At 35.5% G+C, this 14,356-nt stretch overlaps 1 protein-coding gene across 4 annotated transcripts in view; it reads left to right on the forward strand.

Annotated features, from left to right (window-relative positions):
• Positions 1–14,356, forward strand: part of DIAPH2 (diaphanous related formin 2) — an 857,560-nt gene that overhangs the window by 527,758 nt on the left and 315,446 nt on the right. For all 4 annotated transcript variants that reach the window (XM_074205516.1, XM_074205517.1, XM_074205518.1 and 1 more), the window contains one exon: positions 12,716–12,839. In XM_074205516.1, coding sequence (XP_074061617.1) covers positions 12,716–12,839 — 124 coding nt within the window. The remainder of the gene's footprint in view (positions 1–12,715; positions 12,840–14,356) is intronic.

Here is a 14,356-nt window from a genome sequence, read left to right on the forward strand (position 1 = left end):
TTGAAAGACTGACAAGCTAAGTTTATCCAGAAAGAATGTCATGCCAGCCATTTCTTACAATTTCAGGGTGGAGACAAGTTGGAACATAACCTAGTCTCCACACAATTCACCCTGGACTTGCCTGGTTACAATAGGATCCACATCTCCATGTGTGGAAGGAAAGAAACCAAAAGGGGCTTAGTGGTGAGACTAGACATACAATGTGTCCCTAACGGCCCTGCATATATAGGGTAAATTGTACTGAAGCTCCTACTTTTATACTCCCTAGTCATTGATGGCTTTGTATTAAGACTATACATGAGAGAAAGAGATTTCAGGTTGAATTTGAGCCTTTGATTTTAAAATTCACACATACTGGTTGCTGCAGGCAGAGTAACAGTTTTCCCAGCAGTATATTGCATAGTGCTGGTTTGCATTACTGAAAGAGATCACAGATATAAGGCTGCCAAAACTGCTTTCCTGGTCAAGGGATGCTTCATTATTGCTTTGCCTAGTTAAGACTGATGGCTAATGATTATTTGGTGATTTTCTAACTCTTCTTGTTCCACACTTATGCAATTTCCAATCAGTGTAGTAATTAGAAATGTAAAGAGTTTGAGTACTTGCAAAGGCCTTACTTTAAAACCCAAACACTAAAATATGTTTAGTGAAATTTGCAATAATAGACCACAAATGCTCACTTTGCTGTTATCTCATTAAACTCTCTGATTTCATCTCACTTTTGGATCAGCTTAGGCCAGTGTGAATCCATTTTGGCGAGTACATACCTTTTTATTGAAAAATGCCTATTTAATGCATCATTAAAATGGGAATTCTTCCTCCCAATTTCTTTTATTAAAAATATTCTTTGTTTTTACATTGAGTCATTTCTGAATGTATCGTTTCCCCTTCCCCTACCTACAGAAAGAAAAAAACAAAACAAAACTGGTTATTTCTGAACATATCATTCAAGTCTGTCTAATATTCCATACCCACAGATCTCAACTTCTTGAAAGGGTACATGATTTTTTTAAAACTCTTCTACACTATGATATTCATTTGTTTATTATAGTTATCAAAAAATTCATTTCTGATTTTGTTAATTTTTCCATATACATTGTCATACTCTATATATTATATTCCTGATGATTATTTAAATCTACTTTAGTTCATTTAAATCGTCCCTACCATCCTCAGAATTCTTCATTTGCACTATTTGTTTTTCTTTTCTGGTCCAGTAACATTCTGTTATGGTCTTGTAACAACGTTATTTAGCCATGTTTTTCTTTTTCTTTTCCTTTCTTTTTTTAAAATTTTTTTAGATTCAAATTTCTGTCCTCTCTCCATGAGAAGTCATTGAAAAGAAATACAATAACTGTTAGAAGTATTTTGCATTAGCCATGTTCCAGGAGAAAAGCAAGGAAAATGAAGAAAGGGAAAAAAAGTGTTTCCGACTACACTCTGAGTTTATCAGGTTTCTCTGTTTGGAGGTGGATAGCATTTTGTATCAGGAATTCATATGCATTGTGGTGGATCAATGTATCAATTACCAAGTCTTTCACAGTTGATTGTTATTATAATACTGCTCTTACTGTATAGATTATTTATCTTGTTCTGCTTACTTTACTTTGCATCAGTTCATATAAGTCTTCCCAGGTTTTTCTGAAACCTTCCTGTTCATCAATCCTTACATCACAGTTTTGTATCATATACCTTAAGTTATTCAACTATTTCCCAGTTGATAGATATCCTTTCTGTTTCTAATTCTTTGTGGTCACAAAAGAACTGTCATAAATATTGTTTTACATATGGATCTTTTTTCCTTTTTTTTTGGTCAGTCTCTTTGGAGCATAGACCTAGTAGCAGTATTATTGAGTCAAAGGGTATACATTTTTTTAGTACTTTAAGCTTAGTTCCAAATTATTCTTCAGAACAGATGAACCAATTCACAGTTCCAATAACTGTGCATTATTATACCTATTTTCTCATAGCCTCTCTAGCATTTGTTACTTTCTTTATCTGTTACTTTAACCATTCTTATGAGTTTGAGAGGTAGTACCTTAGAATTGTCTCATTTCTTTGTTAGTAATATAGGGCTTGTTTTTTTGCGGTTGTTAGCTTTTATTTCTTCTGCTAAAAACTACCCGCTCATATCTTTTGACCATTCATTAATCGAGGAATAGATACTATTTTTACAGCTTTGACTCACTTCTCTATATGTTTGAGATGAGACATTTTTAGGGAGTTTTGCTATAAAAATTTCCATCTACTTTCCTACTTTTTCCCAATTTTACTATATTTGCTTTGTTTCTGCAAAATCTTTTTTTAACTTTGTTATCAAAATTATCAATTTTATCTCCTGTGAGATAATCTGAATCTCTTATTTGATCATGAACCCCCATCTGAAGACCTGACAATAATTTTCTCCCATGATCCCCTAATTTGCTTTTGATATATTTCTTTATGTCTAAATCATGTACCCATTTTGAGCTTATAGTGGTACTCAACGTGAGAAGTTAGTCTTTGCCTTGTTTCTACTAGACTATTTTCTGATATTCCCAGAAGATTTTGTCTAGTTTATCTCTAATTCAGATTCTCTTGATTTCAGATAGATACTACTTGACATTTTAAGAAATGATATATTTATTTCAGTGTATTCTAGTGTTTATAATAGGAATGGATATGATAGTTTATCAGAAGACTTTTTCTGCATCTGTTGCTATAATGATATAATTTTGTTGTTCTTGTCATTGATATGGTTAATTGACCTTAAATTTTTCCTAATATTGAACCAATTCTGCATTCCTGGTATTAATCCAACCTGGTTATAATGTATGATCTCTGTGGTATATTGCTGTATTCTCTTTGCTAAGATTTTATTAAAATTTTTGCATCGATATTCACTAGGAAGATTGATTTATACTTTTTCTCCCCTCTGTTTTTGATCTCTCTGCTTTAGGTGTCAAAACTATATTTGTGTCATAAATAAGTTTTTTAAGGTTTCCTCTTTACTTGGTTTTTAAATACTTTATATAGTATTGAAATTAACTTTTTTTGATGTTTAATAGAATTTGCTTGTAAATCCAGCTGATCCTAGGGCAATTTTTCTTAGGGAACTCATTTATGGCTTTTTAAATTTCTTTTTGGCTAAGATAGCATTATTTTAAGTACTACATTTCTTCTTCTGTTAATTTGGGCAATTTATATTTTTGTAAATATTTCTCCCTTTCATTTAGATTGCTAGTTCCTTTGTCATATAGTTGGACAAAAATAATTCTTACTAATTCCTTAATTCTATCTTCATTGTGCATTCACCCATTTCATTTTTATTCTCTTAATTTGATTTTCTTCTTTCCTTTTTAAAAATCACATCACCAATGATTTAAATATTTTAGTGACTTTTTACATAAAACCAGCTTCTAGTTTTATCATTCTATAGATTTTATTTTTCCTTTTAATTTCATTAATCTCTCTGTGGATTTCAGGATTTCTATTTTGATTTTCACTTGGGGATTTTAAAGTTGTTCTTCTTTAGGATTTTTTATTTTTAGTTTTTGCAAGGCAAATGGGGTTAAGTGTCTTGCCCAAGGCCACAATTATTAAGCGTCTGAGGCTGGATTTGAACTCAGGTACTCCTGAGTCCAGGGCAGGTGCTCTATATGCTGCCTCACCTAGCCACCCCCTTCTTTAGGATTTTTTGAAAATTTGCATACCCTATATTCATTGATCTGCTTTCTCTCTCTTTTATTTGATTCTTTTTATTAGTGTTTTTTTTTCAAGGCAATGGGGTTAATTGGCTTGCCCAAGGCCACATAGCTAGGTAATTATTAAGTATCTGTGGTCAGATTTGAACTCAGGTTCTCCTTACTCTATCCACTGAGCCACCTAGCCGCCCCATTTCTCTCTTTTATTGATAAAAACATTTAGAGATTTGAATTTTCCCTTAAGTTCTACTTTGGCTGTGTCCCACAAATTTTGGTAGGTTGTCTCATTGTTGTCATCATCCTTAATGAAATTATGTATTATATCTATGATTTATTTATTTAATTTTCAGGATTAAATTATTTATTCTCTGTTAATTTTTCATCTCTGCTTCCCAGTTCCCTTATTGAATATAATTTTTATTGCACTATGGTCCAAAAAGTCTGCATTTCATATTTCTCTTTTTCTGTATTTATCTGTGAGGTTTTTAATGGCCTAATATATGGTCAGTTATTGTGAAGGTGCCATGTATCACTGGAAGAAAATATTCTTAGAGTTTACAGGTATAATCTTCCTATATGGGAAGGTAAACAGTTTAATCCTAAATCCTTTATAGTTTCTCAGTTATGTTCACCTATTTATGTTTTTCTCAAGTTTTTTGTTTGAATATCAGATTTTCTACTCAACTCTGGTCTTTTCATCAGAAGAACTTTAAATTTCTCTACTTTCCCCTTTAGGATTATATTTAATTTTTCCAAGTAGATTCTTGGTTATAATCCAAAGTCCTTTCTCTTTTGGAATATCATATGCCTTCTGAAATATTAAATCAATAGCCTTTTGCTCCTTTATTGTGATAGTTGCCCAATCCTATGTGATCATGATGGTGGCTCCACAGTATTTAAGTTCTTTCTTTCCGGTTGCTTCTTATATTTTTCTTTGATCTAACAGCTCTGAAATTTGCTATAATGTTGTTGAGAATTTTCATTTTGGCAGGAGGCGATTGGTAGATTTTTGTAGTTTCTACTTTGCCATCTGTTTCTAAGCTATCTGAGTAGTTTTGCTTTATATTTTCTTGAAATATAATTTTGAGCCCGTCAAGGCTTTCAGGTAGTGCAGTAATTTTTAAAATATCTCTCCTTGAACTATTTTCAAGATCTATTGAGTTAATTTATTTATCTTAGATGTCAGATTTTTTAAGAAATATTGTATGCAAAGATTTTTTCGCCAGTCTACAGCTTTCTTCCTTCTTATCCTAGCTCTTATTTGGTTTGGGCAATAACTTAGCAATATAGTTTACTCAAAGTTATTCTTTTATTTTTTTGTGATCAGTTTTAGCCTTTGCTTGGTTAAGAATTTCCCCCCTAGGGGCGGCTATGTGGCACAGTGGATAAAGCACTGGCCCTAGATTCAGGAGTACCTGTGTTCAAATCCGGCCTCAGACACTTAATAATTACCTAGCTGTGTGGCCTTGGGCAAGCCACTTAACTCCATTTGCCTTGCAAAAGAAAAAAAAACTAAAAAAAAAAGCATTTCCCCCCTAATTACAGGTATGAAAGATAAGAAGTTTATGTGTTGTTTTTAAATTGTGAGGCTTTGTATATTCAGGTTATATTCCTTCTGTGGACCATGTTGGTTTTGTATGACATAGACCTAATTTCTGCACAATAGCTTTCCAGTTTTACCATTAAATTCTTTTTTTTTTAGTTGTTTTTTTTTTTTTTTTTTTTTTTTTGCAAGGCAATGGGGTTAAGTGGCTTGCCCAAGGCCACACAGCTAGGTAATTTTTAAGTGTCTGAGGCCGGATTTGAACTCAGGTACTCCTGACTCCAGGGTCGGTGCTCTATCCATTGGGCAACCTAGCCACCCCCATTAAATTTTTATCAAATAGGGAGTTCTTCCCAAGTAATTAGTTTTCAGGTTTATCAAAACTTTTGTTTATTGAATTCTTTTATTTCTGATAACTTCTTTACCTGTTCTGTTTCACTGATCTATTTTGCTGTTTTTTAAAACCTCATTTCTTTTAAAAACAAATTTACGTGATTTTTAAAATACGTGTCCAGATATTTTAAAATTTAACTTCCCAAGTCTTACGTAGCCCCTTAGAATTAAAGATGAATGATAATTCTTTCATTTTTTATTACTACTTAGATAATGTTTACTTTTTATTTTCCTTTGAAGTCCAAGGAAACCCACAATGATGAGCTTTGTTTTCACTTTAGCATAAACACATTTATTTATATATTAGATTCCTTCATTTCTATGTTCTGCATTGACATAAAATGAAACTATTAACTTTTAAATGTGCTTCAGGAAGAATTTGATTGTGTCTATTGTTCAGGATACTCATAATGTCCCTTTTCTTTCCTCTGCTCTTTGGATGAGTTATGTTAATGTGCTCCTTTGATGGGTATGTTTCACATAAGTATATTTTGTTCAAGAAAATGATAATGTATACATGACCTTGCTGCCATCCAGTCCATTTTTATTTGTCATGTCAGGGGCCTCAAATGAAATAATTAATATTACTTTGAGGTTATCACTTAGTAGAAAAAAATAGTAATTTAATTATTCCAAAAGTGTGCATTGTTAATTTTTCAGAAGGCTTTTATATTTTTTAATTGATATTTTATTTTATTTTTGCAGTTACATGAATGAAAAGTTTCAACATTCATCCACATACATATTTATGTTATATAATTCCTTCCACCCTCCCCACCACCCTCCCCTCAGCATTGAACAGTCCAGTAAACATTGTACATACACATTTGTGTTTAACATGCTTGCATATTAGTCATTTTCTGTAGGAGGAGTTAGGATTAAGGGAAAAGAAAGAAAATTATGAAATAGGAAGGAAAAACATAAGAAAAACTTTTAAAAAGTGAATATAGTGTTCATACAGAATTTATAGTCAATTTTTTGTCTTACTTGGTTTTTATTCATCTGGATATAGATAGCATTGCTCCTAACAGGTCTCCCGGGTTGTTCTAGCTCTCTGAACTGCTGGGAGTTGCTGCATCATCAGAGATTTATATTTTTTATCATTCAGTCTGGGGAGAACTGTTTTCCAATTATCTCTCAAACTATTTTCACTAATATTTCCATTATTAATGATGTGAAGAGAAATTGGGCAAATTCTATAAATTTAATGGTTATAATTGAATGGAAAATGACTAATATCCTTTCTGGAAGCAGGGAATCTGTATACCTTTTCTCTGCTTAAAGCTAGTAAAAAAATAAAATGTTTGGTAAAGTTTTTGCTACACATAACTCAAGTGACTAATGAATTTCAAAATTTATTTATGGAATACAAACAAGAAACCTATATTAAAGAACTCAAAAGCTGTAATTAAAATTTTCAGGATTATAATTCAGATTCAGTAATTTAGCAGCAAATATAAAAAAGTGAAATGTGGGGATTGAGTGGATCATAGTGCCACCAGATTGACTAATCAGGAAATGATTCACATTGAAATGTTTATAGTTATTAAAGCTACCTAAAACATATTAGTATATTAAATGGTAGCCACAGAATTAAGCCCTGGGGCATAAGACCTTACTGGGGACAAATGTTGGTAACCATACAGTGATACTAATATCGCATATGTTACCCCATTTCCCACTGAACCACTCTTTTGTTTGCTTCTTATGAACTAAAGAACATATTAAGATTAGGAAAAGTTGATAGCAAAATCATATAGTTGTCATGTTGAAATTAATTACTGCCCACTTTTGTAAGATATTAAACCCAGGAGAAATAAATTCTTTTCTAAAACTTCGATTTGTTATCTTAAAAAAAGCAAAAGTGTTCAGTCTAAAATGTTGATATGAACCCTGTAATAAGCTTTAATAATTTAAACAAAATTTTTTCAAAAGATATTAGTCTATGAATAATAACATGCCAGGTGGCACTTTAAAAGAGTGATACTTACAGTGAGTGAGTGGATAAACTATTGTAAGAACTTAATGACATCAGACATGATAGTCTTACCTATGAGCCACTGATTAAAGTTGGAGGTTGTACCCAGAATATTTCAATCTTGTAGCTCTCTGAAACTGGTGTTACTGTTATAAGCTTCAGTTTATTTTTATGGAGTTGTTTTAAACATACACAGAAGTAATTGCACTTGATGCCCTTGGGGGTCTTTTCCAGATCTAAGCTGATAGTATTATAAGATGACCAAATGCCCATGAAATAATGCTTCTTATTAAATGGTGGATGTATCATAAAAATCAACTACTCCCTCTGTCTCTCTGAGTACCTATGAGCTATTCTTCTTTTTAGTTGCAACTTCTTTTTTTCTGATTTATAGTGAAAATAGAAAAATTGATTTAATTAAAATCCTCTGGTATGACTACTTGTTGGTCATCATAAAAGACTCACATTTAGAGTACTAACAATTCACTCACAGATGATCCAAATGCTGTGTCAATTTTAGAACTGTGAGCCTTCTTTTCTGCCTACTCATTACTGTCACTACAGAAGTGGCAGGGGGTCACATAGGACTAGAGGCCATTATTTTGTTGATTTTATGACCAAAGAAGTCATCACCAAGTGTCCTAGCACCACCAGCTTTGACTTGTCCTTGGCAAGCAGTTGGCAGGTTAGTCAGAAGCTTTTCCAGCAAGGTGTAGAGCATGTCAGAGCTTCCATGCTGCAGAGAAATAATGAATTAGGACATTGGGGAGGGAATTTTCCATAGAATGGGAGAACAATGGGAGGTAGAGAAGAGAGGCTTTTTGTTAATTAGCAGTTTTTATGCATTTTCCTACTTTTTTCATCAGTCTAGGCTTAAAACAAATATTAAAAAGATTTACCTGTTATATAGCTCTTTATGGTTTTGAAAGCACCATCCTCAGACCAAACATTTGCATTAAGGAGTGCCAATATTCCAATCTCCTTTTTACAGATGAGAATAGTGAAACTCAGTTTGGTTAAGAGACTTGCCCCAAAATCTCCCAGATAATGTCAGAAGTGGATTCGGCCTTCTTCACTCTAAGTCGGCTTCCCTCTCCATTTCTCTATGCTGCCTGTCATGATAATGAAATGTTTCTCTGCTGCTTTTGTAACATTGATAGGCAGATTTCTTCCAGCAATAAAAGGTACCTTTTTGAAATCAGCACTGTATAGTAAAAGCAGGGCCTCACTGGGAATCAGGAAAGCTTTCATATGAATCTTCTCTCCAGTACTCGGGAGGACTGTATGCTCCAACGTGGTGACTATTCACCTGTTTCCCTGACTATAAAATAGGACCAATATCCTTACTTATGAACTCACTGGGCTGTCATATGGTTGTTTTGAATGAAGTAATGTATTTGAAACATTTTGCAATCTTTAAATGCAGGTCTTACCTTCACTTCCATTTCCTCTTCTGCAAAATGGTAAAATGGTATAATGTTTCAGTCAATCAGTCAACAACCATATCTCAAGTGGCCTCAGGGGCCAGCCACTTTGCTAAGGAATAGAGATGCCCTAAAAAAGTAGGCATTATATTGAGGAAAACAGCAGGGACCTAAAAGAAGTGTGTGCCAAAGAAATCCAGGTGGGCTCATTTTGAGGGAAAGGTAGGAACAGCTAAGGGAATCCTCAAAGGGTTTGTGGAAACAGAGGGACTGGAATGGTCTCTTCAAAGGGATTAGAGATTCCAAGAAGCAAAAATTAAGGTTTGAGTCCATTTCAAGTGTGGGGTGTAGCCAGTGTAAAGGAATGTATAGCAAGGAAATGGAGGGCTGGGTCTGAGGAGGAGTAAGAAGGTCATTTTGACTGGACCAGAGAGTATAGGCAGTGAATTTCTGGGTAATAAGGGTACAGAGGTAGATGGGGAGCAGGTTGCATAGGCCTGGAAATGGTCACAAAGAGAGTTCAATTATGATGATCACAGCTGCCATTTATAAAGCTTTTGAAAAGTTACAAAATACTTTCCATATATTAATTCATTTGATTGTGACAAATTTGTGATGTTGGTGCTCTTATTATCCTAATTTACAGATGAGGAAAATGAGCCGAGAGGGATTAGGTAACTTTCTTTGGGTAACACAGCTAGTATGAAGCAGAATTTTCACTGAACTTTTCCTGATGGTCCAGTATAGTATGTCATCCACTAAGCCACTTGACTGCCAATATTTATATTGATCATAGAGGCAGGAAAGAGCCATCGGAGTTTGTTGACTAAGAAAGTTTCATCGTCCAATGCTTAAGGAAATCATTTTTGGATCTGTGGGGATGATGGATTGGAGTGAGGAGAGACTTGAGGTTGGGAGATCATTTTGCTATCTAGTATAGTAGTCTAGGCAACACATGATAGTCTCAAATAAGAAGAGTGAGGGAAATGGGCAGGCGCAGGGCAGTGTGGGATTGAAGATAGGGAGATGTTTGGGAGAGGCATTGCAGAGCTAAGAATGACAAGATTTGGCAACTACTTGGATAGGGAGGGTGAGAGTGAGTGAGGAAGAGGAGATGACACCAAGGTTGTGAATCTGGGTCACTTGGAAGATGGTAGAGCCCTGTCCTCTAGAAGGGAAACTTGGTGTGGAGGAGACAAAAGGAATTGTTTGATACATGTTGAGTTTGAGATGTGGGATACATCCAGTTTTAAATACTGGATTGAAGTGTCAAAGAAAGACTAGGCTGAGTTTATGGATCAAGGAGTTGTCTGTATAGAGATAATTGAATTGTTAGGAACTGAGTAGGACAATGCTATTTGTAAATGGTTCAGCATAATGCCTGCCTGGCACTTAGTAGGGCCTATATATTCCCTTCCCTCCCCACCTTTCAAGAGCAGAAGACTGAGCTCCAGGATCAACCATCAAGTAGGGAGGTGGGGGACTTGAGTGATGAGCCCAGAGTGGGCTGAGCAGGATCCTTCTGACTGGAGAAGAATCAGGATCACTCAATAAACATTTATAAAGCTTGATCAAATATCTTTAACTGTGTTAAGATTAGGAATATAAAGAAAGACAGTATCCAGTGCCTGCTCTCTGGAAGCTCACAGTCCCATGTGCAAAGCAGCAGCATAACAATTATGAATAAACAAAATATAGAGGCAGGACAAATGGGGATTGTCTCAGAGACTAGAGACTCAAATTAAGGAGGACTCCGAATAGTGTTTAAGAATTGGAAGCGATTAGTTTATGTGGAAAAAAAAATTCATTTCTGCCGATGCAGTGATCTCTCTCTGTCTCTCTCTGTCTATCCATAATACATACATAAATATTTTTTATCTAAAAATATAATGTCTCCTTTAACTTTAGGAAGATTAAAAGTCACTAGCTGATTTCTTTCAAACCTTCCTTTATTGCTTTTGAAGATATTTGTATTTCTGAGGGCATCTCACTAGCAAGCAAGCAGTGGGTAAAGTCTTCAGGCCTTTGATAGAATCCCATGTCCTTATTCAGCCCAGGGTCACATCATATCCCCTCTGTGTACTGTCCAGTTGTCTGATGTGATGATGTCACTCAAGTGCCAGAAGTAACTATTCCATTTCTTTAATCAGTGGTCAAACAGCTGAGAAGAATGGACTTACTCCTTGAATAATTAGCTAGAATGCACAGAACACCTGGCTGAAAGAAATTGATTTAATTGTGAAGTCAGAGAGTTTGTTTTCCTCCCTACCAAAGCCATCTCTTAAATAAAGCCAGCAATGATTGCTGAGCCATTAGGAATGCTTTGACAAGACAAAACTCCCTCAGACTTCTCCAATACAGAATCATTTCCAAGCTTGTCAGATCAGTGCAAATGAAACTAAATCAGATGCTGCTATTGGAACTGACAGATTAATACCAAAAATAATTTGTCTTTGGTGTTGGTGTTTGATTTTCAGTGTCTTGAACTACCATGTCTATTTCAGGTGATTTCTCCCCTGAGTTATGAAGGTGTTCATGTCAGATTGAGGAATTCATATCCAAAGAGTTGGTTGCAATAGTGGGGTGTCTGTGTGTGTGTGCACACACGTATGCATCTATATGTGTGTTGAGAGAGATGGGGAGGGGCTGGTGGCTGACAGCCTCTCGAATTTTCCATTCTGGTGCTTCTATGTGTCTCAGAATAAGTCAAACATTTCTACTTAACTACAAGAAAGCATTCTAATGGTAATCTGTTTGGCTTTCCTTTTCTTAGTATGACAGTTTCTCAGAGTCCTGGATGCAGAGGCCAAATTGCTCAGCCTTTATGTCACTCACCCTGTCCATTGAGTGGGAACTGTCCCCTTCACCCCACCCCTACACCCAATATTGAACTTGCCAAACAGATCTCTGCCCGTAACCAAACAACCAACCAACGGGTAGTCATGTGCTAAGAACAGGCTGTTTGTGGAGAGAGGAATAACGGGAAATCTTTCCAGGAAAACTGGGAATGGGGTATTTTCCTCCATTATGAATACAATTCTTGAAATGCTTCATTTTCAAAGAAAATAAAAGAAGAAAAGTGCTAAATAATGTTAATCATAATTCAAAGGAATTAATTATTACGTTGGAGGCTAGCAATGTGTCTGCCTGTCTGCCTGTCATGTTAGGGGTTACTACAAGTTCTCTGCATCAAGGCAGCCCATTTATTCAATATATGCAGGTATGGAAGATCCAAAAAAGATAAACTTTGATAGCTTCTGGTTTTCAATAAAAGAAAAATATTTGATATTTGAGATGATTTAACATTAAATCATTTATACAGCCAAGTACATGCATTAATAAGGTCTGTTTGAACCGTAGTTTCTCTTTAATCTTTAAATTAGATTTTAAAGAATGAAATATTAGAATTCCCATCAATAAATTTAAATAGAAATGAATTCATTTGGACTAATGGCCGAATAAAAAGGTAACATTCTCCCATTAAATTTGATGATTTGGTATACTATAGTATGCATTTTTACTTATTTCATGAAGAGTAGAATTGTTATGAGGAGTTACGCAGAAAAACGAGTATTTAATGGGACTCTTGTCTACCTTTTAAAAGGCCAGTTGTTTTTCTTGGGTTGTCCTGGATGTGGTCAAAGTTGACTAGCTGATGGGGAACAGTCTTGTAAATCTGCACCTTTTTCTTCAGTTTCAGCTCAGACTCTGAAGAGCAACCTCGATGCAATGGAACACCAGATTGCTCGCCTGGAAAGTGACATTAAGAAATTCCCGAAGACAGAAGACAAACAAGACAAGTTTGTGGAAAAGATGACCATATCCTTTCTTTATCTTGGAGGGGAATGGGGGCAGCTAGACCTCTTGGGCTTCCAGCTGTCTTTTGTTTAACCCTGGCTTTCAGTAGTAATAGAAACAGCCTTTTGAGGGTTGGTTTTTATTGAAGATTCAAGTCATTTGAACGGTTGGAATCGTTCATTGGGGTGACAGTACTGCCCATTTACTTCCTCTCAAGCAACTTCCTTTGGATCTCTGTTTTTTAGGTAGAAAGTTCTACTGAAATTGTATGCTGAGAATAGTAACAACATTGTTAGAAACCCAAAAGGTAGGTATGGAGAGATTTCGATCAACAAGTAATTTTGTTTTGTTTTTTGCTTTTGCAAAGGAATGGGGTTAAGTGCCTTGCCTAAGGTAACACAGCTAGGCGATTAGTAAGTGTCTAAGGTCTTATTTGAACTCAGGTCCTCCTGACTCCAGGGCCAGTGCTCTATCTATCCACTGTGCAACCTAGCCACCACTACAATCAACAAGATTGATGAATACCTGTGTTGGGTCCTTGGGATGCAGGTGTAAAAAGTGAAACAATCTCTGCTCCCAATGAGCTTCCAAGTAAGTGAAAGAGACAGCAGATTGCTTTAAAATGCCTCCATTGCGAAAATGAAGTGCTGAATACAAATACATAGATACACACACACACACACAACACAACCCACTTAAATGTAAAACAACTTGGAAGGGAAAGTATGACAACCTGGGGGGTATCTGAACTGCATCTGAAAAGAAGAAGGGGTCCCCCATGAGGTGGGGGGCATTCTCTAGGAATGCAAAAGCACGGAGATGAGAAATGAGTATTCTGAGGGAGGGAAAGAGAGAAGAGTTTGGATGAATGACAGATTGTGGGAGGAAGAGTCATGTCAAATGAGGTTGGGAAGATTGTTTGGGGCCAGGTGGTGAAAGGATTTAAAAACTAAATGGAGGAGTTTATATTTTGTCCTAGAAGCAATAAGAGGCCACTGGAACTGATTGAGATGGGGAATCATGTGGTCAGACTCCTACTTAAGGAAAATTGCTTTGGTTCTAGTCTACAGAAAAACTGGAGTTGGGAGAGACTTGAGGCAGGGAGATCAATTAGGAGCCTGTTGCAATAAACTAGAGGAGAGGTGATGATGAGTGCCTGAACAAAAGTGAGTGGAGAGGAGTAGGGTGCAAGAGATGTGCAACTGTAGAAACAGTAAGGTTTAGCAAATGATTTATGCCTATGGAGTATTCTAAGAGTCACATATTTCATTGTGTATCTGTATATGGATGCAATTCTATATAAATGGTCAACAGGTGTGTGTGTGTGTGTGTGTGCGCGCGCGCACGAGTGCATTTGCTTATGTATTACTTGTTCATTTGAAGATCAGTATAGATATATAGAAAATAAAAGCAGATACAATTATTTACAGGAAGTTCTCTAGGTTACAAAGTTTGGCTTCAGCAGAAAAACAAAACCAGTCTTAGAACTTCCTTCTCACTCTTAGCCCTTCTTCTCAGCCTGTCTTCTGGCCTGATT

This window comes from Macrotis lagotis, chromosome X (genome assembly GCF_037893015.1).
Source record: "Macrotis lagotis isolate mMagLag1 chromosome X, bilby.v1.9.chrom.fasta, whole genome shotgun sequence".
Taxonomy (NCBI): Eukaryota; Metazoa; Chordata; class Mammalia; order Peramelemorphia; family Peramelidae; genus Macrotis; species Macrotis lagotis.